The sequence below is a fragment of the Taudactylus pleione genome, unplaced genomic scaffold, assembly GCF_031769625.1.
Source record: "Taudactylus pleione unplaced genomic scaffold, aTauple2 ptg000116l, whole genome shotgun sequence".
NCBI classification, from domain to species: domain Eukaryota; kingdom Metazoa; phylum Chordata; class Amphibia; order Anura; family Myobatrachidae; genus Taudactylus; species Taudactylus pleione.
In genome coordinates, this window is record NW_028284518.1 from 4,478,128 (window position 1) to 4,503,873 (window position 25,746).

A 25,746-nucleotide genomic window follows, 5' to 3' on the forward strand; every position below is an offset into this window, starting at 1 on the left:
ACTTTCTTCAGGCTGGACTTGATCTAGGCCTCCACCTAGCATCTCTCAAAGAGCAAGTTTCTGCTTTGTCTATCTGGTTTCAGTGCAAGGTTGTTTCTATACTGGATGTCCACATCTTCATGCAAGGTGTTCTACAGATACAACCTCCCTTTGTCCCTCCTGTGGCTCCATGGGATTTATCAGTGGTGCTCAAAGCATTTCAGGAACCTCTATTTAAAACTCTGGAATAGGTGGATAGCAAATGGCTCACTGCGAAGATTCTGTTTATTCTGGCTATAGCATCTGCCTTGGGTGCTTGGGAGAGGAGGAACCCATTTATCTCCCCCGAGATCCCCAGCTTGTGCTAACTAGCTTTGGGTGTTAATGCTTTGGCAGGGGAGACCCGGTGAAAGGGTCCCATGGCTGTCTCATTACACCTCGGCTAGATTTCAGTCCGGTGCTGGTTTTAAAAATAGGGGGAGCCCAATGCCAGTTTTTTCCCCTATCTTTAAAACCAGGACTGGCTCTGGGAGCCCAATGTGGGTTCATAAAATACGGGAGAGCCCTACTCAATTTTATCCCAGTATTTTTAGAACAAGGACTGCCTCAGAAATTGGGGATTGGTTATGGGGGGGAACCCTACGTATTTTTTTTTTTAACATTAATCCTTTAGACAGTAATTACAGGCAAAAACATATACAGATCACACTGATCTGTGTATGTTTCTGCCAAACTCGCAGTTCATGGGGTAGTCTATTTAAAACTTCTATTTAGGACCGAGTTTGCTCAAATTACACCCGTGATTATAATCACGATTCTTGTTAAATTGCCGAGTTGTATTCCTGGCTATGAAAAGTACTTGAGAGTTTTGTTGATGGTGTACTTATTTCTATTTGTGTTCTCACCCGTGTTTTGAATAGATTTTCATGAATTTTCAGTTTCTGAGTTTGCCTTTAGCACATTTCCGTATTGTAAAAAATAGCAAAACACACCCGAGATTGCAATCTCAGACCAACACGATTCTTAGTAAATTTCCCCCTTAGTGTTGATTACTTGTAGATAACCAGACATGATCTTCAGGCAAACAGTTTGTAACAATTTTCCTTTTACGGTCTGAAAATTTTTTTATTGCAAATGTTCAAGAGATTCTACTTTACTTGATTCCATATACAATGAGAGTCTCAGCCAACACTATTAGCAGCAGGTACAGACAAACAACCCAAATTTCGGGAAGAATTGCATGTAGACATATTAAAAAAATATGAAGAGTAGTAGGTTGCTTCATGGAACAAATTATTGTTAGTGAATTCAGTCCATGGCAGAAGTTCTACCCAGTTGTTTTGTGATGCAGAGAAATAAACTCTATGAAATTTCTCCAAATCCGCTCTGTTTGGCCATTTGACTGACGGTGGCAAACCTGAAGAGAGATTAAACTTAATGATGAAATACCTACACAAAGCTCTTCAAAATTTCGAGATGAATTGTACTCCTCGGTCAGTTGTTATTCCAGTGGAAAACTATATATCTGAAGGATAAACTCGTAAGTTTTCTTGATTCCATAGTGGCCTGAAAATTGGGATGCACTGCAGAATACACACAGTTTGTGAGCAACAAATATTTTGCCCGCTGGCACTTTCAGAGTAACAGAAAAGAAACAGACTGGATTCCAGATTGGTTTCATTTTGATTAAAGGCTCTTAAATCCTCTCTCTTAGAAGAGTATAGCAGGCCAAAAATAAAGATCATGTCCTTGGTTTAAACAATGGATTTAATTGAAGAACATACTTATGGTTGGTATAGACTGTTACAGGATAATTTTTGTGGAAATTGGAATGCATCAGAGGTGTCACTAGTGTTGGTGTCACCCGGTGCTATAACTCATGGTGACACCCCCCCACACCAAAACAATAAAATAAATTGATGCGCAGCTCCGCAAACTCTCCCCAAATACCAGTCCAGCAGACACATTTACACAATGCCCACAGTAGTGGTGCCCCTTATGCAGTGCCCCTATGCAATGTCCCCAGTGGTAATGCCCCCTAATAGTGCCCCCAGCGGTAGTGGTAATGCCCCTTATAGTAGTGCCCTCTATAGTATTAGTGCCCCCTATAGTAGTGCCCTCAGTAGAAATGCCCCTAGTAGTAGTGCCCCTAGTAGTAAGGCCTTCAGTAGTAATGCCCCCTGTAGTAGTGCCATCAAAAGTAATGCTCCCTGTAGTAGTGCCCCCATTAGTAATGCCCCTAATAGTGCCCACAATGGCAGTGGTAATGCCTCCTATAATATTGCCCCCAGAAGTAATCCCCCCTATTGTATTGCATAGAGTGTAACAGTGACTGCCAGATAATGCAGAGAGCATCGTAGTAACCGCCAGTTAATACAGAGAGCATCGTAGTAACCGCCAGATAATACAGAGAGCATCGTAGTAACCGCCAGATAATGCAGAGAGCATCGTAGTAACCGCCAGATAATGCAGAGAGCATCGTAGTAACCGCCAGATAATACAGAGAGCATCGTAGTAACCGCCAGATAATACAGAGAGCATCGTACTAACCGCCTGATAATGCAGAGCATCGTAGTAACCGCCAGATAATGCAGAGAGCATTGTAGTAACCACCAGATAATACAGAGAGCATTGTAGTAACCGCCAGATAATACAGAGAGCATTGTAGTAACCGCCAGATAATGCAGAGAGCATTGTAGTAACCGCCAGATAATGCAGAGAGCATCGTAGTAACCTCCAGATAATGCAGAGAGCATCATGGTAACCGCCAGATAATGCAGAGAGCATCGTAGTACCCGCCAGATAATGCAGAGAGCATTGTAGTAACCGCCAGATAATGCAGAGAGCGTCATGGTAACTGCCAGATAATGCAGAGAGCATTGTAGTAACAGCCAGATAATGCAGAGAACGTCATGGTAACCGCCAGATAATGCAGAGAGCATCGTAGCACCCGCCAGATAATGCAGAGAGCTTCATGGTAACCGCCAGATAATGCAGAGAGCGTCATGGTAACCACCAGATAATGCAGAGTGTCGTAGTAACCGCCAGATAATGCAGAGAGCATCCTTGACCCACATATAACACATAACATGAATACACCCCTTATACACACAGAAACACAATTAGTATACCCACACATATACATTAATACACCATCCCCAGCATAGACACTCTCTCCTCAATGAATTATTTACTTAACATTACACCTACTGTATACATTAGACCATAGTCACTGCTGCTGCTGCTGTCTCCCAGCTCCTTCTCATCCTCTCTGACTGGGAGGTCAGAGGGTCATGCTGGGAAGAAGCAGGGACAGTGTACAAACTACTTGTCAGTATTCAAGTGTAATCAACAGTATTTGAATACACTTGTAAACTAGCATATGTTTTGTAGACTGTCCCTGCCTGCTCCCAGCGTGACTATCTGTAAGGCAGGGAGGGAGCTGATTCACTGAAGAGAGGAGGAACAGGAGCTCAGCTGCCATGATCCACCCCAGCGGCTTCAGTCAGGCTGATCGTTACACTGACAGTAGGTAATCAGCCCCCTGCCTCTAGCACTCCTCCCCCCCCATGGAGGGGACTGTATAAAGAGCTCAGCCGCACTTGCTGTATAGTAGGCTGCCGCTGGCTGTCTCAGTGTGACAGGCGCAGCGGCAGCCGGCAGAAGTAAAAACTGTCTCAGCAGCTGCTGCAGGGAGAGCACCTCTCCAGCCTGGCGTCTCCCTGCAGTGCAGGCTCTACTGAGCGGGGGGCGGGGATGAGTCGGATTTTGGTGTCACCCCCTTGGAGGGAGACACTTGGTGCGGCCCGCACCCCCCTTGTGACGCCACTGGAATGCATTACTGCGGAGACTCCATGCCAAGTACTGTGCATGCATGATGCCATCTTGTCACTGTGTAAGAGTGTCACAGTGGTACATGGCTGTGTACCACCTAGCTCCAGAGGGACCCTGTATTACCCATTTTCCTAGATGCTGTCCAGTGCTCCTGTACCGCTATCTGCATCCAGCATACACTGACTGGCTGGTGAGCTGTCTGACACCCCGCCCCACACAAGTTCCGCTCTATCAGGATCACTGTGTATAACAGTGAGTACAGCTGTACGCTGTGGAACATCAATAATCCACTTTACTGGTTAAGTAACTGGGCTGTTCATAGTTTTAAGGCAGTGGTCTTCAACCTTTGGCCCTCCAGCTGCTGTGGAACTACAGATCCCAGGATGCCCTGCCACAGTTTTAGCATGCCGTTACAGATATGTCCTCTTACATCCTTACCAATCACACTACAAAAATGCGCACGCATTGTGCCTTTCAATTACCCGCAGCAGCATACACTATGGTACGATATGGTGCGCACTGTGATCGCACAAGGGTTCAAACACAGTGCGAGTATCCACACACAAGCGCCATGCACGATTTGCCAAGTATGCAGCAAAGATGCAAGAGGACACATCTGTATATCAAAATGGTGGCAGGGCATGCTGGGATGTGTAGTTCCACAGCAGCTGGATGGTCAAAGGTTGAAGACCCCTGTTTTAAGGCAACTGCTGATTTGTACAAGAACTCTGCTAAATCTACACACATATTTCCAACATAATTCCCTTCCAGAAGAAGGAAGGTGTGTTTAATTGCTTGTAGCTCCTTATCACCTATAGTTTAATTTTATCTGCAGCATTAATTTTATGAGGGTAACCTGCATGGATGGAACTTACCCATGTGAGACTTTTGTGAGAGTATTGCCACTACTCTCACTGTTGAAGCATCTAATTGCAGATAGCAATTGCAATGAGTGGTAGTGTTATTCTACCAGAAGAGGATCAGCAGGAGGGAGTGGTACAGATAGTTGAAGGGAGGGGGCTCTGGGAAGCTGCAGGTGAGAAGGGGGCATGAGATGCAGGTCCATAACTACTAATATATAATACATTTAATATAAGCAGGTGCTCATATTACTGCTCGCTGTAAAAATGTTCCAAAATTACATCCAGTGCACTTTGTCTCACTATGGGGTGTGAAATAGCACTAGGCTCCTTTAATTAGAGCCGCTGCTCCCCTTACGATGATCTCCTGGAATTCCACAGGGTGTAGTACCTGTTAAAATATAAGACAAAGGGGGCGCTCCATAGTGCTTAAAAGTTTAATCACAAAACATGCAGTTCCAAGCCAGTGCTTATGAACATGTACATTCGTACCAAGTATCTCACAGAGAGGGCTGGTTACCACTTGGTTCAACAGAGATAGTCCCGGCAATCCCCGTCATCCGTTCCTGGTCCTCTGGGGATAAGCCACGTGCCGCCCACTGGTGTTAGAAGCTGCAGCATGTCTCACCACCTTAGGCCGGACACGGACATCGGAAAGCCGGGACATGATCGTAGCGTCAGCAAGCCACGCCCTAATGCGTTTCGTAATCAACTTCATCAGAGGGCTGGTTTGCATGACGCTGATGGGGTGTATAAAACCAGGCTCATAGCCAATCAACTTTAAGACCTTTACATAATGTTATACACGATGAGCTTACTGATTGAATACTAGACACAGTGATTTCTGTAGTAATAGGGTAATATGTCCTTCATGCAGACAATAAACAATACACTTTTAATAGCCAGATATTAAATATTAAATAAAATAAGATATACAATTCCTATACAGAAAACCTATATACTAAGAGCTATATTGGAACTGTTATAGTAAATTAGACCTGCTAATCGACCCAAATACAACATCGATGATTTTTCATCACTCTCAGAGGTACCATCGATTAGTAATTTCGTTTTAATAAAAAAAATATATATATATTTATTTCCCCCCCCTGAAATAAAATCTCTCATGCATTACTAAAACAAATAAACAATCAAAATATTCATCATGTCTTTCACCTATGAAGAACAATCCATAGTTTAAGTGGATCGGAATTAGTTGTCCTAACAGATCTTTTACCCATAAGAGACAACCGACTAGTACAATGGTCGTTATTTTGACCAATAGTCTGCTACATACATATGGTTCTTCTGTATATAAATCACTCTATAAAATATACACTAAAATATACACAATAAAATAAATCACTTCCAAACCATTAATTGTCATACCTCCCATGATTAACAATTATATATAAAAGGACATCATCCATACACTGACATCTTCACATAAACAATTATAACAAGATTGAAGAATACTATATAATATTAATCCACTTAGGTTCTACAACTTACAGCAAAACCAATCCAAAATAGCCCAATATCAAGTAGCACCATATTGATGTTGTATCCTTTACCTGACTTAGTCACATATATAAAATTTAATCAGGATAATTCTTCACAACATTCACAATTATCCGGCAATACAACTTTTTCACAATATTGTAACCCTAAAGTTCGTGGTTTACTAAAGAAAATATTAACTATTCTCAATAAAAGGAGTAATCTCGAAACCTTCATTGAGTGCATGAGGCAAAAGAGTATTTAATGTGATTATCCAGTATGTTTCTCTTCTAATAAGGTACTTATCTCATCTCCTCCCCTTTTATTTTGGGGTACCTACTCTGTACCTTTAAATCTCAAACCCTGCATGTTTTTCTTATGGATCTTTCAAAAATATCTGGGTATACTGTGATTTGTAACTCCATTTTTAAAATTACGTTGGTACAGTATTCTAGAATTCTTATTTTCAAAGAACGTTTGGTTTTACCAATATATTTAAGTCCACAAGCAGGGCTGCCATCAGAAATTGTGGGGCCCAGGACTGCCAAAATAGGCAGGGCCCCAGGCCCCCCTCCCTACCTTATTCATACCCCCCCCAAGTTATTAAATCCAGTCTCCGCACAGTTTTTTGTTTTTTTTCTAACACCTCAATCCCCCTCCATCCTGTTATTGAGTCCAGTCTCTGCCCAGTCTTTTTTTTTTTTACCGCCTCACTACTGGTTATCTGGCCAGCTTATTTTTTAACACCCTACTCCTGATCAGCCCTCTTCCCCCAAATTTTTTCCCACTTACCTTACTTTCGGGAAGAAGGAAGAATCAGGCTTCTTCCACCAGCACTGCAGAAGCTGCTCCTCTTGATCCTCGGCTCCACCGACATTGACGATCTCTCCAGTGGCAGAACTAGAGCGTGGTGGGCCCAGGTGCAAGAATATGCTTTGGGCCCTCCCCCTTCCCCATGCGTGTGTCCTGATGAAGGGGATGTAACCCCCGAAATGTTGAAAATGTGCCACCTATATATACACAATTACATTATGTCCATATAAAATACGTTGGAAAAGCCGGATGTAAATTAAATACATTAAAATAGTATAATTTACATAAAATACATTGAAATAGCCACTTCCACCATTACACATGTGCAGTTCAGATTGGTAAGACTTCCCCTGCATCTCTCAGTCCCAAACCCAGCCCCTGCATCTCTCAGTCCCAAACCCAGCCCCTGCATCTCTCAGTCCCTAACGCAGTCCCTGTGTCTCTCGGCCCCAAACCCTGCCCTGCGTCTCTCTGCCCCAAACCCTGCCCTGCGTCTCTCAGCCTCAAACCCTGACCTGCGTCTCTCAGCACCAAACCCTGCCCCTGCGTCTCTCAGTTCCAAACCCAGCCCCTGCATCTCCCAGCCCCAAACCCTGCCCCTGCGTCTCTCAGTCCCAAACCCTGCCCCTGCATCTCCCAGACCCAAACCCTGCCCCTGCGTCTCTCAGTCCCAAACCCTGCCCCTGCGTCTCCCAGCCCCAAACCCTGCCCCTGCGTCTCTCAGCCCCAAACCCTGCCCCTGCGTCTCTCAGCCCCAAACCCTGCCCCTGCGTCTCTCAGCCCCAAACCCAGCCCCTGCGTCTCTCAATCCAAAACCCAGCCTCTGCGTCTCTCAGCCCTAAACCCAGCCCCTGCATCTCGGCCCCAAACCCAGCCCCTGCATCTCTCGGCCCCAAACCCAGCCCCTGCGTCTCTCGGCCCCAAACCCCCCAAACCCTGCCCCTGCGTCTCTCAGCCCCAAACCCTGCCCCTGCGTCTCTCAGCCCCAAACTCTGCCCGTGTCTCACATCCCTCAGCCCCTGTACCACACAAACCCCAGATGTGCTGCTCACAACCCTTAGCCTTTGTGCCTCACAACCCTCAGCATTTGTGCCTCACAACCCTCAGCCTTTGTGCCTCACCACCCAACTCTGTGTCTCACAGCCCCCAGACTCTACGTCTCACAGCCCCCAGCCCGTGCCTCTGAGCCCCCAGCCTCTGAGTCTCACAGCGTCTTCATCTCCAGCCCCCCCAGCGTCTTTATCTCCAGCTCCCCCCCCTCCGCAACCACTGCCCATACCGTGGCTCTCCTCACCAGCTGCCTCCTGTGCTGTTCCTCTTCTATGACGGCTCGGTCCTGGCTCCTCTCTGCATCCAGCAGCGGGACGTCACGCGCGGCACTGCATCAATAAAAACTTTATTGCTCCAGGCCTCCTAGGCTCCGCCTCCTTCTGCGCGCAGCCGCAGGCCAATCATAGCTTGCGGACCAGCAGCCAATCATGAGTGGCTGTCGGTCCGCGAGCTGTAATTGGCCCGCGTCGGCATGTGATCTGCTGCCGGGCACCCCTCTCTCTGCCTGTAAGGGCCTGGACCGGAGTCTGATGGCGGCCCTGCCGGGGGTCTCTCCCTCCAGCGGCACGCGCCGATTGTCATGGAAACTGGTGGAGGAGCGGCCAGAGCAGCTTCTTCCTCCAGCTCCATCCATGGGGACCGGGTCGCCGGGCGATAGCAGCGGCGGTCAGGCCCCCTTCTTCTTTTCAAGGGGGTAGTTCGGGCTGCAGGCTCTGCAGTGGCCGGGCCCCCCTCCGTTCAGCCAGGGTCCAGGCCTGGGACTCCAGTCCCGGCAGTCCCCCCCTGATGGCGGCCCTGTCCACAAGGACATGTCAGCTGATAGACTACAAACATAGAGTTACAATTAATAAAGGTATGAATACTATTAGATGTACTTAGATTGGGACCCTTCACAATTTGAGAACACTTTTCCCCTAGTGGGCAGATTTTGCATTTTCCACATGGCTAAAATCCCTTTATTACTGATAAAAAAAACCACACCGAGGATTTTTATTCTTTTGAAGGTTCTAAATAACTTTTGAATATAATTGATTTGAGATTTTTTGCTTTTTTATATACTATATTTGGGCGATTGGCAAATACTCTGAAATAATTTAGTCTAATTTTAATATTTGCCAATTTTTACTTAGAATCTTATTTATTTGTTTTTCTGAACTGCTATACTGTGTAATAAATGGGTAGTTGAACCATCTGTCAGTAGAAGTATTTTTTTCCTTATATTGCAATAGTTTCTGCCTTTCAATATCTCTTGCTCTAATCATTGAGTTTTGAACTAATTGTTTGGGATAACCTCTTTCCATAAATCTATTGACATATATTGTAGCTTGTTCATCATATTTAATGATGTCTGTACAGTTATGTCTCAGATGATGAAATTGGGAAAAGGGGATATTTTCCTTCCAACGGTGAAAATGACAGCTACTGAACTGTAAATAGCTGTTGCTATCGACACTTTTAAAATAAGTATAGGTCTCCACATTAGTTACTTCAGGAAATTTCTCACTACTCAATACTATATCTAGAAACTCTGTTTTCTTTTCATTGATATTAGAGGTGAATTTTAAATTATAATAGTTGATATTTATCTCATCTATGAATTCAATTAGCTCTGCTGTTTTCCCTTTCCAGATTAACAATTTATCATCTATAAACCACTTATATAGAACAATGTGTTTGTTCATAAACATGAGATCTCTCTCACATTCACCCATGTATAGGTTCGCTAGACTTGCGCACAAATTGTGCCCATAGCAGTTCTGCACACTTGCAGAACTCATCCAAGAAAAGAAAATAGTTATACTTCAAGACAAATTTTAGACAGTCACAGATAAATTCCATCTTTTTCTGACCTATCTGAGGATCCTCATTTAATTTGATTTTAACCTCAATTGCTTTATCATGAGGGATTGCAGTAAAAAGCGACTGCACATCTATGGTACACCACTTGTATTCTGATTCCAATGTGATTTCTTTTAAAGTTTGTAAAACATGTGTCATATCCCTAATATAAGAATCTAACTGAGACACATATTGGTATTATTAGCCAGTCTTTTTTAAAGCCTGTGTTTCCTTTTTAATTAAATTTAATTTGTTCTAATCACTCTTTTGATGTTCTAAATTTATTTAACTAATTGTGAAAACATCTCTATAAATGGGCCCTTCGACTCTAGAGGGTAAAATGTTGACTTGATGTTTAATTTTGGTGTTAGATTTTCATTTTTTCCTCCCAATTTTTTATAAGGGCATTGTCTTTTTTCATAAAGTGTCATTTTAATGTTAGTTTTCTAATATACAAAGTTAGATCTATATAAAGATTGAATTTGTTTGCACTACTTGTTGGTTCATAAGATAAGCCTTGTTTTAGAAGATTTAATTAATCTGAGGACAGTGGGACCTTAGATATATTAAATATACCCTTTACCTCAGATGGTCCTGTAGATTCCTCTTCTTGGAAGCCCTTTTTCCTCTAATTTGCCTATTATATAAATAAAATAAATGGTGCTTTACTTTTCAGGAACAAAGTAATAGACAACTGCTTGAACTCTGACTGTACTTGCCAGCTAGTCTGCAACTGTAACACAGTCTCTTTTAGTACCAGTTCTGTTTCCTACAGGTATAAACACAGCCTCCTAGCCTTCACAGAAAGTCTCTCTTGTGGTCCTCCCTGCCTGGCTTGCAGGTCTGGACACTGGCCTCCTGGCCTGATTTCCACAAAGTCAGACAAACAGTCTTAGAGATTGGTGGTCCTCCTTGCCCCATAGGTCTGGACACAGCTTTCTAGTCCCAACTGGCCTCCAGCCACACTGGGCTTTTTGGCTGTTTACGTCCTCCTTGGACTGATTCCACATGCAACCTGACTGGTCTGCCTCAGTTCTCCTGGAACTGAATCCACTGGGCAGCCTCTAGGTGCGGTCAAACTTAGTTTTTCTACCCCATGTAGGCAGATTCCTCCAGCCCCACACAAAATACATGGCTCACCATCCCCACCTAGTGTGATATTGCCACACATCCCCCTTCCCAGCTCACAACCGCTGGGTTGAGCGATTTGGGATGAGGCATTTTTATGGTGAAGTCCCTTTTCACTTTTCAAATCAGGGCCCTTCACCACATCCACGAGTATCATCCAGACTTGTCTGTGTTCTGGTGGTCTCATCATCCAGGTTCCTGGGTCTCTTCTTTTTTTCTGACTTTATGGCACTTTGTCAGTTTCTGTAAATTGTTCAGAAATTGCTTAATACATTTAAATTCTGCAACAAATTCCTCTTGAAGCCTGACATTCTCTATAGCCATATTCATCTATTTTTGGCTGTATTTCCTCACATCAGACAACAGGAAGTCAGGACCTTCATCCTGTACACTTTATGCAATGTCTGGAATCAAGGAAGCAGCCTCAGAGACCACAGCTATCCCCTGGAGGTCAAATTTTCTCAATTTCACTTTATTATCACTACACTGATCAACAGGGCACGTTAATTCAGTGAAAGGCGCAATGAGCTTTGAACAACTACAACATGGTACAGTGTCAACCAAGACACTATTGTCAGAAGCAGACCTTTTCTTAGACTCTTCTGGTTCAGACAAAGTACGGCTTATATTTGGTTTCTTCTTAACTGAATAAAGGTTTCTCTTGCTTAAACCTCTTACTGGCACACCAATTGGACAACTTCTGCTTTAAACTTCTCTAACCTTCAGCCTTGATTCACTGTATTGGCTACTAGCATGCTTCACTGGTAACTCATCCTCTTTCAAGGAGCCACCATCATCCTGAGAACCACCAGCATCATGATTTTCAGACTCTAACTTTATATCAACAGAGGATGCACTGGGACTGCCACTCTCAGGTTATACTCAAATGTTTATTCCATAGATCCACAAACTTCATCTCATGGGTTTGATGGCTATCTGTCACTTTAATAATGCTCATCTCTCTCGGATCTACTTGGGCATCCAGTTATTTGGTATTGCAAATATGATGAACAACTTCAACATATTTCATCAGCACAGATTCAGATGCACCCTCCACAGAGGTCTTTAATCTCAGCTTCTGTTTAGCTAGTTTACTTTCTTCACTACTCCTACTTCTCCTTGGACTGATTCCACATGCAGCCTGACTGGTCTGCCTCAGTCCTCTCTGGACTGAATCCACTGGGCAGCCTCTAGGTGTGGTCAAACTTAGTTTATATATATAATGTGATATAGTGGCACCTACTGTAATCAGGGGGGTAGAGAGCACTGCCAAGCCCAGGTGAAAAGGGGACATGGCCTAATCATGGGTGGTGTGTCAATGCCCCTTTGAGAGGAAAAAAACAACACTTTTGCATTGGTGCTGCATGCTGGGGAGGGGGGCGCTGTGAGCCCCTCAGCCTGGCACAAAGCAGAGGGGGCACGATAAGTGTTATTTCTCCCCCCCACAGGCATATAGACTGCTGCCGCTGCTGCTCAGCAGCTGCAAGCAGTCTCCCGCTGCAGCCTTGCACACGCTGTGTGCTGGGCTGCTGTAAGGGAGGAGGAGGGAGAGGGGTGACGCTGGACCCATGCCCCTGTAGGAAGCCTGGGCCCAGGTAAATAGTACCCACTCCCCCCCCCTCTCGGCACCCCTGACTGTAATAACTGTGCACACTTTCCATATTATATACACATATTAATAAATATGTATATACATATATATATATATATATATATAATATGTATGTAATAACTGTGCATACATTACAATAGGTGTTGCTGGTGCAAGATACATACACACACACTATATATATATATATATTTATATATATATAGTGGCAGTATCACCAGAGGTGGTGCTGGTGAGCAGCAGATTCTTTGTGGGGCAGGACAGATTATATGTGGGACTGTGGCAGCCAGAGAGCCCAGTGAATCTGAGGAAGCCATTGGGGGCCAGGAGGCCTGGGTCTATACCTGCAGGAGGCAGGGTGGACCCAAAGACTCTCAGACTGTGTGACATTGAAGCAGCTGAGGAAGCCAGGGCCTACTGTATACCTGGAGGTTACAGGGAAGTCATAGAGACTAACTGTGTTTGTATAGCTGTGGCAGCCAAGCCAGGCTGGAGCCAGTGATAGACCTGCTGAGAAGCAAGCTGAGACTTTATTGGCAGATTAGCTGCACCCTTATAGAGAGGGTTCAAGAGGTGAGTTAGATGCCTTAAATAGGGGCTAGGTTGTTTATTATTTTCTGTTTGTTTCCTGACTTTCCATGCTGGAAAGTAAAGCATCATTTATTTACTTGAAAGCTGTGTGTGGACCCTCATTAAGCACCTAAACACTGCACCAATTCACCCTCTGCTGAGCTAATTACCCCCAAGATATCACATATGGTGGGGAATGCGAGCATAAAGGTCTACACAAGGCAGATCTGCAAAAAAATAGTGGATTACAGCAATTAAATGGACATAAGGAGGCTCACGGCACCTGCATCGTGGAATGTTCGTCACGGTAGTGAGTGAAGATAAGTCTGTTGTGAAGTGTTGTTTAAACAAAATTTTTTTGCAAGTATGCACTATTGCTGCAGTGTACATCTTTTCCTTGGAAAGGAAGAGAAATAAGTGTTACACAAGTTGCTGGAGAATTGTTTGCTTATGGGAGAGGCAAAGTTTGCCAGAAACAGAAGTACAGTATTCAAGTGTTTTGCAAAAGTGAAAAGTGCAAGTATATTGTCTGTGAAGAGAAATGTGCACTTCCTCAGCATTGGAAGGGTTAAAAAAAATTGTGTGGTTTATCCTGGTGAATTGCTCATGCTCATTAAGTCAAGGTGCGGTACTGAGGGAGCAGAGGTTCCTATTGAAAGGCTATTGAGACTGTTTGATACATGCTGGTAATTGTAGTGCCACATGCAGAAAAATGTTTTGCTGTGTTGAAAATACTTTTGAAGACAAAGTGTGATACAGTGAAAACAAAAACAAATTGTTCCTGTGTTATTTTGTGCCAAGAATCATGGGAAATAAAAAGAAAAATTCTAAAGGCAGAATTCTTGTTATAAAGTTTAATTCTCAGTCTAGAGAAGTGGAAAACCCGGGCTGAAGTTTACAGTCTGAATGTGTAGAAAGTCGGTTACATGCAAGGGATTTAAAGCTGTTTGAAATCCTCTGTGGTGAATCCTTTCAAATTGATGGGGTAAACAGTGTTATTCCATTCAAAGAGACATTTCAAAAGCAGAATAAAGATGTCAGTGTGTGTGGTCAGTGTATGGTGCAAGGTCCACTAAGAGCGGACTATGGCCCTCATTCAGAGCCACTCGCTAGCGGCAGTACGCTCGTTCCTAGCGATGTTCGCACATCTGCGCATGCGTACGGTTTTTAGTACGCATGCGCGAACCAGTCAGTGCGGCCGAAAATCATTTGTACGCAATATAGCGAGTGCCTGCTATTTTGAGTGACAGAATGAGGCGTATGTGGGTGGTAACAGGGGAAGGTGCTTGAAAACGGGGAGTGGAGATCCGATCGCAGGCGTGCTTAAAGGTCAAAACGGGCGTTTTATGGGTGTGCATAATTAATACAGCAGCATCAATGACCACGTCACTTGGTTTTTCTTAACTCAGAACTGCTCGCAAAATAGCGGTTGAAAAAACCAACCACAAGAATAGCGAGCAGTTCATATCCTGTTCGATGTACTCGATTAATCTAATAAATAGCGGACATGACGTATGGTGCGAGCGGCCAGGGGGCGTTTTTATCAAATAAATGAGCGTATGTTTTGCTCGCTCGTTCAGACTTAGAGGTGTGAACAGACTGCAATGTGCTAACGGATCATTTGCATAGCCACCCCTTGTTTTTGAACGAACGAACGCAAATAGCGAACGGCTCTGCATGAGGGCCTATGTCTGCATGCAAGTACAGACTCTCCACTCCAATTTAGTTGCAGATAAAGCAGTTTCAGAATGTCTGACGGAAAGAAATGTATTCCTGAAGGAAAGTCTGCATAAAGCCGCAAAGCAAAATTAATCTTTGAGAGAGAGCTTAACCTTGCCCATGGCAGGGCTTGGAAGTTGCAAGAACAGAGTGAGAACCTTGAGAAGTGTCTGCTAAGTACACAGGACCAGGTGTAAAGATTCCAAGTGGAGAGGAATACCAAAGAAATGGAGTTGCAATGTGAATTAAACATGGCAGAGTCTGAAATAATTGTACAAAAGTTGAGAGTTGCTGAACTGGAAGTTGTGGACAGCAATCTGCTACAAGCTAAGAGCAAGTTGGAAAGCACCATGGTGAAAATTGCCCAGCTGGAAGAGCAGCTGTCTATGGCTCAAAAAAAGTTCCACATGGTAGTGGGAAAATCAGAAGAGGGAAATAAGTTAAATAACATTCTGAAGTTGGATTCGGGACCCAAAATGGCATCCTATGTTTTCGCTGAACATAGTGTGGCAGAAGTACATAAACATAAGCAGAAATTGTTACAGGTTGATCCTGAAAAGCCTGGCATACAGAGTGTCTTGAGTGATGAGCAGTGGGACCATAGAGATGTCCTCATTAACGATACCAGTGTACAAGAAGGGACAGAAGTGTCGGAGTTGGGAAATTCTCTAAAGGTCCGTCTTGTAAGAGTGGATGAGATTCCTTGCAGTGACTTTCATCTTACAGTAATAGCTGAGGGTGTGAAGTCCTCCCAAAGGGACACATTTCCAGGTGGCAAAACCATGTCCGAAATTGGCGATAAAGAAATAACGTATACAGTTGGTGACCGCATAACCCGTGAGGCAAAGGTACAAGATGTACAAAAGTCTACAGATATGTTGATGGCTTCCAAAGATGAGACTCTGATGTCACTATATGATCACAGTGATGTGAATGTGCCCAAGTCATGCATTTTTGCAGTGGAAAACAGAACCTTACAGGCAGTTAATGGTAACAGTCTTGTGAAGTGTAATTCTCCTGTATGTGAAGTAATGCCATCATGCAACCAGGATAAAACTTGCAATACAGCTGAATTTATCTGTGAGGAAGTGAAGTGGTCTCAAATTACAAAGCTTGAAGAAAAATGTCCAGCTAAAGTGAATTGGAAAATAAAGACCTCTGTGGAAAGTGAACTTCAACCTGTGCTGGTGGAACATATGGAAGTTCATTATATTTTCAAGGCTCAAAAATCAGGAGCACAGGAAGATCCAAGAGCTCTATGCCTTAATGAAGTGGCAGATAGCCATCAGAGCCGTGAGATAAATTCTGTGGATCAATGGAGTAAATACAGTGTGACACTGCCAGTACATGGTCTGTTGACATAAAGCCAAGGTCCAGAATTTGTGATGCTGATGACTCTCAAGATACTGATAGCTTCTCTTTTTTTAAAGGGCCATCAGTGAAGTATGCCAGTAACCAATACAGGGCTTTAAGGTTAAAGATTAAACATGTGACAAGTAGAAGTTGGCCAAAAAATGTGCCTTTAATAGGTTTAAGTGGCAAGACTCAAGATGAAGTATGTCACTTTGGAAAAAGTTACTTCAAGTTCTTAATGCCTGTTGCAGTACCCAAGGGTGAGCCTCAAGTACTGCATAAAGAAAGCAAGTACCACCATGGGTACCATAAAGTCAGAAAAAAAGTGAGGAGATAAATTAACTCTGGAACTTGGAGGATGCGACCCCCAGAAATTACCATAGTCTGGATGATCTTTGATCCGGTGGATGGTTCTGAGAGTAATGAAGAGGGACTTCGCAATGCGAATGCCTCGTCCCATGTAGCTGAACTCAGGGGTTTTAAGCTGGGGAGGGGGATATGTGGCAGTATCACCAGAGGTGGTGCTGGTGAGCAGCAGATTCTGTGTGGTGCAGGACAGATCCAAACACACAGAGTAGTAAAGCATTGTGGGAAGATGCCTAATTGCTGCCTTGTGGAGAGAGCTCAGGTGTGGGCTGATGAGGAGGCAGACCAGTCAGGCTGCTGTTGGAGACAGTCTATGTGGGACTGTGGAAGCCAGAGATCCCAGTGAAGCTGAGGAAGCCAGTGGGGGACAGAAGGCCTGGGTCTGTACCCGCAGGAGGCAGGGTGGACCCAAACATTCTCAGACTGTGTGACATTGAAGCAGCTGGGCTGCAGGCTGAGGAAGCCAGGGCCTACTGTATACCTGGAGGATACAGGTATAGAGACTTACTGTGTTTGTATAGCTGTGGCAGCCAAGCCAGGCTGGAGCCAGTGATAGAACTGCAGAGAAGCAGTCTGAGACTTTATTGGCAGATTAGCTGCACCCTTACAGAGAGGGTTCTAGAAGTGAGTTAGATGCCCTAAATAGGGGCTAGGTTGTTTATTATTTTCTGTTTGTTTCCTGATTTTCCATGCTGGAATGTAAAGCATAATTTATTTACTTGAAAGCTGTGTGTGGACCCTTATTAAGCACCTAAACACTGCACTAATCCACCCTCTGTCGAGCTAATTACCCCCAAGATATCACAATATAGAGAGAGAGAGATAGAGAGAGTACTGTGCAAAAGTTTTAGGCAGGTGGGGAAAAATGTTGCAAAGTAAGAATGATTTAAAATGAACAGAAGAAAAATCTTAATCAAATCAATATTTGGTGTGACCACCCTTTGCCTTAAAAACAGCATCAATTCTTCTAGGTACACTTGCACAAAGTCACGGATTTTGTAAGATTATAGTCAAGTGTATGATCAACCAATCATACCAAACAGGTGATAATGATCATCATTTTCATATGCAGTTTGAAAACATAGTAATTAAATGAAACAGAAACAGCTGTGTAGGAGGCTTAAAACTTGGTGAGTGAAGCAGGACGCTGTCAGTGGGAGGGCAGTGAGCATCATTCTGACCTGCCACTGCACAAGCTGCCGACCGCCAGTTAGTCAGAACAGGGGAAAACAAGAAATCTCACCAGCATGCCATCACATCCTCCTAATAGGCAAGTGGTGGGGTCTGATACTGGAGTCTTTGACAAGGGTTGTGACAGTACTTCCCCTCTTACAAGAGGCCTCTGAACTCTTCTTGGCTTTATGAGGATTCTTGATATTTTCACCAGCTGAGGAGCATGAACATTTTCGGAGAAGACCCAAGACCTCTCCTCAGGATATCCTCTCCAGTCTATGAGGTACTGGTGGTGACCATAGTATAAACGGGAGACCAGGATCTTCTCTATCTCAAACTCCACACCCCTTTGGGTTTGTGCCTTGGGACTTCTGAGAAGAGAAGCGTCAAACTGGTTGAGGATGAGCAGTTTCAGCAAGGAAATATGGAAGGCTTTTGGGATGCAAAGAGATGGAGGAAGTTGAAGCCAATATGCCAATAGGTTAATGACTTTGGAAATCAAGAAGGGTCCAATGAAGTGGGGTGCAAATTTCATAGAGGGGACCCACAACCTGAGATTTAATGTAGACAGCCAAACGTTGTCTCCAGCTTGGAGATTAGGAATAGCTTTTCTTTTTTTGTCTGCAAAGATTTTATAACCCACAGAAGACTTCTTTAAAGTGGAATGCACCCCCTCCAATTCTTTGAAAAATCCTGAGAGGATGTATTAGCAGCTGGGACATGGAATACTGGTAAGGATTGGAATTCTGGTATCTGAGGATGAAGACCAAAGACTGTGAAGAATATTGTAGAACCAGAGAAGGAGTGGTACATGTTATTCTGAGCGAACTCTGGGGCTGATTCAGACCCGGTTGCTAAGTTGCGCTCGCTCACTTTGAGCAATGGTTGCCCATCTGCGCATGCATATGCATCGCAGTGCGTGTACCAGTCACTGCGATGGGGAAGCAATTGCTCGTAGACTGCAGACGGGCTGCTACTTTGAGTGACAGAATGTGCTGTTTGTGGGTGGTAACAGGGGAAGGTACTTGGGAACGGGGGAGTGGTGCTGCGAACGCAGGCATGTCTGACAGTCAAAACGGAGTTTAATGAGAGTGCATAATTAGCACAGCAACATCATTGTACACGTGACTTGGGTGTTATTTCAGGCTGATCTGATCGCACTGTTGCGGTGGGGTAAAGTCTACAATTCAATGTCCTCGATTAATCACTCACTTCCTGGAGATGACGTGTGCTACAAGTAAAAGGTGGGTGGCTTTATACTACAGCGTGCGTTCTCTCTGCCGTCGCACTGTAAGACAGAGGGTGTCCTTCAGCCAGACAGTGCAATCACATATTTGCATACCCGGCCTCTTTTTTGCAGCGAGAGAGCGCAGCATAGTGACCGGGTCTAAATCAGGCCCTCTGCCCACTTTAGTAGCTCAAGCCAATCATCTTGAGATGAGAAGATATATAATCATAGGAATCCTTCCAAATCTTGGTTGACACATTCTGTTTGTCCATTGGTCTGGGGTGGTAAGCTGTGGAGAACTTTCATTTGATTTAAGGGACCACCAAAATTTAGCCACAAATTGAACCCCTCTGTCATAGCTTATTTCAGAAGGAAGGCCATGAAGCCGGAATATCTTCGAGATGAACAGTTGAGCCAGTTGTGAAGCAGAAGGTAAGTTTACCAAGGGTGCAAAATGGACCATCTTGGAAAAACAATCAGTAACTACCCAGCTCATGTTGTATAATTTGAAAGGTGGGAGGCCGGTCACAAAGTCCATCGATATGTGCGTCCATGGATGGGTTGGAATGGACAAGGGATGGAGCAAACCTGCAGGAGGTCGACGAGAAATGTTACGTTGTGTACATTTCACATAGGGGCAATATATGCCTGAATATCTGATTTCATGGATGGCCACCAGTATGACCTTTTGATAAACTTGAGGGTTTACCTTTTGATAAACTTGAGGGTTACTACTGAGTGACCTAAAAATCAAGAAGCATGGGCCCAAGAAAGGAGTTTTTGTTGTAGGTCAGGATTCACAGTTTTCCCTGGTGGGGGATCCTTGGAAAGTCGAGTAGAAGTGAACACAGTAGGATTCAACAATGAATAAGATTCTGTCTTGGTTGGATCCTCTTCAGAGTGCATTGAGCGATACAAAGCATCAGCTTTCCTGTGTTGAGAATCACAGCTGAAGATCAACTTGAAGTGGAAGCGAGAGAAGTACGATGTCCAACAAGCTTGACAAGGAGATTGACACTGATCAGTCTTTAAGAATAGCAGGTTCCAAAGATCGGTATAAACTGCAAATGGGAAAGTTTGCTCCTTCCAGTAAATAGCACCATTTCTCAAAGACCAGCTTAATGGCGAGCAGCTCCTTTTCTCCAATAGGGTAGTTTTTCTCAGCTGGAGAGAATTTTTTGGAGAAGAACCTGTATGGTTGGATTTTGTTGTCACTAGATTTTTGGGAAAGGACTGCTTCAACTCCTTCTGAGGACGCATCTACTTTCAATAATTAATGAATGATCAATCTCTTGTTGCTTCAAGATAGGGGATGAGATGAAGGATTGTTTTAGCAAGTGAAAAGTTGACTTGGCCTCGGGCGACCATTGAGCAGGATTCCTTATGGGTGAAAGCTGTGATGGGTGCCACCAAAGTGGAGAATGCACTAATAAACTTGCAATAGTAGTTGGCGAAGCCAAGAAATCTTTGAGTGGCTTTGAGGGATTTAGGGTCAGTCCAGGACAGAATGGCTTGGACCTTTTCAGGGTCCATTTTGAGGTTGGAGCCTGAGATTATGTATCCCAAAAAGACAATTGATGGAACCTCAAAGATGCACTTTTCCAGTTTAAGAGGTGATTGTTGTGCAAACAACTGAGGACTTCCTTGATTTGATCTGGGGAGAAAATAAGAATATCATCTAGATAGACGACAACTGATTGGTAAAGAAGGTCTCAGAAGATTTTGTTCACTAAGTGTTGAAATACAGCAGGGGCGTTACTCAACCCGAAGGGCATCACCAGATATTCATAATGCCCATCCCTTGTGTTGAATGCTGCTTTCCATTTGTCACCTTCTCTATCCAGATTAAATTATAAGTTCCTCAGAGATCCAATTTCGAAAAGATGCCTGAACCCTTGATGCGATCAAAGAGCTCAGTGATGAAGGGCAACAGATATTTATTCTTTACTGTAATATCATTTAGGCTCCTATAATTGATACAAGGATGGAGTCCACCATCCTTTTTCACAAAGAAGAAGCTTACCCCTGGTGGCGAAGTGGATGGTCGGATACATTTTTTGTCCAAGTTCTTCTTTATGTATGCAGACATAGCTGCAGTTTCAGGTACGGAAAGAGGATAGGTACGACCTCATGGTGACATCTTCCCGGGAATCAAGTTGATGGGGCAATCCCACTCTCAATGAGAGGAAAACTGATCTGCCCCTTGCTTACTAAACACATCCAAAAAGGAATGGTATGGAGGTGGAAGTGTTTCCTTCTGGACTTCTCCATGTTGCAAATAGGAATTACATTTTGAAGGCAATGATGGCAATACTTGCCTCAGCATACAATTTTCATGGTGGACCATTCGATTTGGGGATTATGTTTTTATAACCATGGGAGTTCCAGGACAACTGAATGAGTTGGCTTGTGAATGACCAGGAAGGAAATTTCTTCTAAGTGCAGGGCTCCAATAAATATCTTCAAGATTTAAATTCTGGTGGACACTATACCTTGAGGTATCAGGGTGCAAGAGAAATGGATTGGGATAGATCCACAGTAGGTATCTGGAGTTGATGGACATAGTCAGAAGAAATAAAATTCTCTGCGGCTACAGAATCCAGTAAGCCTGGTACTGATTTAGAATCAGAATTCCCCAAGGAATTTAAAATAATAGAGTCAGATCTTTGAGGAAAGTGGGACAAAACTTCTAATCTGGCCTCTTCTTTGCAGACTAGGAGAAACTGTTTCACGGGCACTCAGGACAAGAATTCAAGGTGTGGTCAGCAGCACCACAGTTGAGACAGAGGTTCTCTTGGTGGTGTCTAAGGTGTTTCTTAGTGGAGAGCCAGAAGCAATTCAGCTTGGCATCCGGGTAAGTATCCTCTGGTGCAGAGTCGTCCGCGGCCCCCGGCTTGCGCAAGCCAGGACCGTAGGCACCCCTCTCCCCTGTCCGGCACCTGGTGCACGCGCACGGACCTGCCCCCTGGCAACAGGGACAGTGTCCGTGATCTCGGCACTCAGGGCGCCCGTGACGCAGAGTGATCCCCGGCGCTCGCCACAGCCAGCCTCCCCCACACTACACGGAGAATAACCCGGGCAACGTACAGACATCCACAGGACTTACAGCATACCACCGAGGTACCCCTTTGGAACTAGCGGGACGCCGCTAGATCTCCCTGACTAAACACTATACTTTAACCATCTATCATATTGACTATTCAGTTGGCGGCATCTAAGGTTGAGACCAGTACCAGTGCCTATTCACAAATAGATCGGCACATTTGCTATTTATATTTTGTCTACATTTGTCTATATTTTGTTTATTTTTGTTTATATTTGTTTACTTTTCCTTCTGACAATTTTGACATATTGCAGCATTGTCCATTGTGTTTATTTGTTTGTTTAATCTGTTGGTGTATAACCAATGGTTTACAGGCACCATATTATATTGCATTACAATTGTAGTGACTATTATTGTGAAACTTTTATCAGTAAAAGCAACATTTGTTTCTTAGTTGGTACCCTCTCATCATTTTGGGTTCTACTACTTTAGAATATATTTAGAATATACAGAGTTCAGGAAATAGGTTGTGCGCAGCATCTGGTCCCCACGTTTCTCTGTATTCACTTGCATAGGTTCTTCCGTAGAAGGAGGAAAACTTGGACAAAGAGGAGGACGAACTCTGTATCACTCACTCCTATTCTTTTCACAGGAACATTCTTGGAATCGCAGATCAATTTTATTGCAAAGTCAGGTCATTAAGGTTGTCAGGCTGGTCATGGGTAGTTAACTTCTTTGACTAGTTAACTTAAACTTCCTCCATCTCTTTGCATTCCAGAAGGTGGCTACAAGAGCCTTGTTATTCCAATGTAACTCTGAAGTCAAGGTTTGAAACTGGACCACATACTGCCCCACCGATCTGGAGCCCTTGCTGAAGTCTCATGATTTTTATGGAGGCAGAGGTGGGTCTACCTGGCTCATTGAATATATGGTGGAAGGTTGTCACAAAGATAGTGTAGTTGGAAAGTAACAGGTCAGATCTCTTCCAGGGGTCTATTCATCATCACTTAATTTCTACAAAAGTAGGTGAAAATTAAGATTTTCACGTATTTTTGTAGAAATTAAATGTCAGTGTTATTCATCAAACATGTAATGCAGAAGATATCACTGATATCTCTTGGTTATAATTGTCCCCCGATGATTTCCACAGTCCCCGATATGGAAATTATGAAAAGGTATTTTTTTTGGAACTTGACAGTGATACTGTATGCCACTCTGAGAAGGCATACAGTATCCAATACAGCAGAGATCTGAAAAGATACCTCCCTGCTGTCTCCTCTTACCTGCAGCAGCTCCCTCCCAGCTCCCAGAGCAGTCTTCCTGTACGCCGGGGCCAGAAGAGGGCACAGCAGTTGCAGCACGGGGCTGCAGGACTGACCGTGGGGAAAGTGGGTGATCCAAGTCTCCGGCGGTGGCTGCAGCAATATTCCTTGAAGACAGGCAGTGAAAACTGACCAGGTGCAGTAGTAAAGTCTCTCGTAGAAACAGCAGTTTTTCGGAAGTGATAGTTTAGGGCAGGAGGCATGATGAATGCCTCCTAACCTGTGTTTAAACTCGCAGCGAGTTCAAACCATAATTATCACAAGTGATAATTATGTTTTGTTGAATAGGCCCCCCAGAGAGGTGATGCCCATTCAAGTGCTGAACCAGTAAGCAATGACACAATGTATGTCAATTTTGTCTTGTCAGTGTGAAAATTTGCTGGTTGCAGGGTGAAATTACCACATAACTTAGGACTTCCATAAAATTTATTTGGAGTGGACAATCGGAGGTTAGAGACTGAAGTGAACAGAGCAGGAGCTGAATTCCTGGAGCTAGATGGTTCAGTTGTGATAGGAACCTATACATCTAAGACGTTGAAAACTATCTTGGTGAGCCGAAATATCTTGTAGAACCTGCACCAATTGTTGATGAGATGACTCAAACCCTTCAATGTGACCTACAATGTTTTGCAGGATATCTGTCCCACTACCAGGGCTGCTCGTCAAATCCATTTGACCAGTGCAAACTGTCACACTCATGTGATTTGTTTGTTTACCCGAGCTGTAGACTCTGGAAGGCGAGGGTTCAGGAGTTCGGACAGTGAAACTAGGAGGTCTGATATAATTCCAACTCATGGACCCACCGGAATGGGACTGGATAGGATTCACCAGAGTGGAACCAGACAGGATTCACCGGAATTGGACCGTATAGGTTACACTGAAATGGGACCAGACAGGATACAGCGGAATGGAACCGGACAGGATTCACCAGAATGGGACTGGATAGGATTCACTGGAATGGGACTGGATAGGATACACTGGAATGGGAGCAGACAGGATACACTGGAATGGGACCAAATAAGATTACCAGAATAGGACCGGGCAGGATACACCGGGATGGAACCAGATAGTAACTGGAGCCAATGGTGCAGCAAGTTGGGAATCTGCACTGAGTAACAGAAATTTCTGCTGGAGCTTAAACGGTATCTCACAGCTAGGCTGAAGACAACATTGCACTGGCAACTTGCTCAGTGCTGGGAACTTCCTTAAATACCCTAGGCTAGTCAGGGATTGGGTAGTAGACTCAGGTGATGGCAGATTGGGATTCCATTGGCTGTGAGTCACCAGATTGGAAACATGTCTGCGCCTATGAAGTGGAGCCGACGGGAAAGATCCCACGAGGGACATCAGGGACACTGTGACATGACTGCCCATGGAGTGAAGCAGGGCACTGTCAGTGGGAGAGAAGTGAGCAGCGCTCTAACCTGCCACCACACAAACTGCCGGCCAGTGAGTCAATGGGACCCGCTGTGGCTCGTGGATGATGAATGGGGATGCCAAGATCCCCTGGCATGTCAGCACATGCTAGTAACAGGCAAGTGGTGGGGTCTGATACTGGGTTCTCTGACAAGGGTTGTGACAAATATTACATGAACAAGAGAGTCCTGTCTTTGTAATGGTCAGGACCGGATTTCAGGGGTCCCAGCCGTGGGTTGAGGGAATAAGAAAGAGAGGTGGTAATGATTAGCAATCAGGCGTTACATACTGTACAGAATACCAGCACCATTTCCTCATTGGTGTGCCATTAAAATCTTATATATTGACAGCAATATTGTAGTATGAACCAAATATATATATATTAGCAGCTAAAAAAAAAATTATGAAAAAAAATGAAAGGTAAGATTTTAATTAAATTTTTTTTTTTAAAAAGGTAAAGATAATTAGAAGATAACACAATGTTAAAAAGTTACTTTTTTTTATTTCTAATCACATCTATTATCTTCCTCACTCTTGCAGATGTACAAATGAACAAAAAGAAAATATAAACCTCCTTCGCATAGCAAGTCCTATTGGAAGAAAGGATATTGGAGATACTAACATATCCCTTGTCTATAATGCAGAGTCCAGTACCAATCAGTATTCACCTGCAGCATGTGGAATTAGTCTATTAAAGAATAAAGAAGAAATATAAAGAAATATCTAGAGCCTAAACCTAGTCTACTTATCAAAAGGAAAACTACATGTTTTGTTCTTTGCAAACTCATTATTATGATCTACTAATGTACTTTACAAGGAAAAAGGTCAAAAGTGTCTCTAGTTATCTACACTAGAATATATTTATTTAAGATTCATGGCTGAAGTTCTAAACAGATTACTAGTATTAATAATTTAAGCTATCTACAGGGTGTTATGCTGCACAA

General features: G+C 43.9%; 1 protein-coding gene across 1 annotated transcript in view; it reads left to right on the top strand.

Annotated features, from left to right (window-relative positions):
* Window positions 1–25,387, top strand: part of ADTRP (androgen dependent TFPI regulating protein) — an 82,901-nt gene extending 57,514 nt beyond the window's left edge. Inside the window, exon 6 of the mRNA XM_088471764.1 lies at window positions 25,343–25,387. Within this exon, the coding sequence (XP_088327890.1) occupies window positions 25,343–25,371 (29 nt within the window). The 3' untranslated portion in view covers window positions 25,372–25,387. The remainder of the gene's footprint in view (window positions 1–25,342) is intronic.
* Window positions 25,388–25,746: the final 359 nt, after the last annotated feature.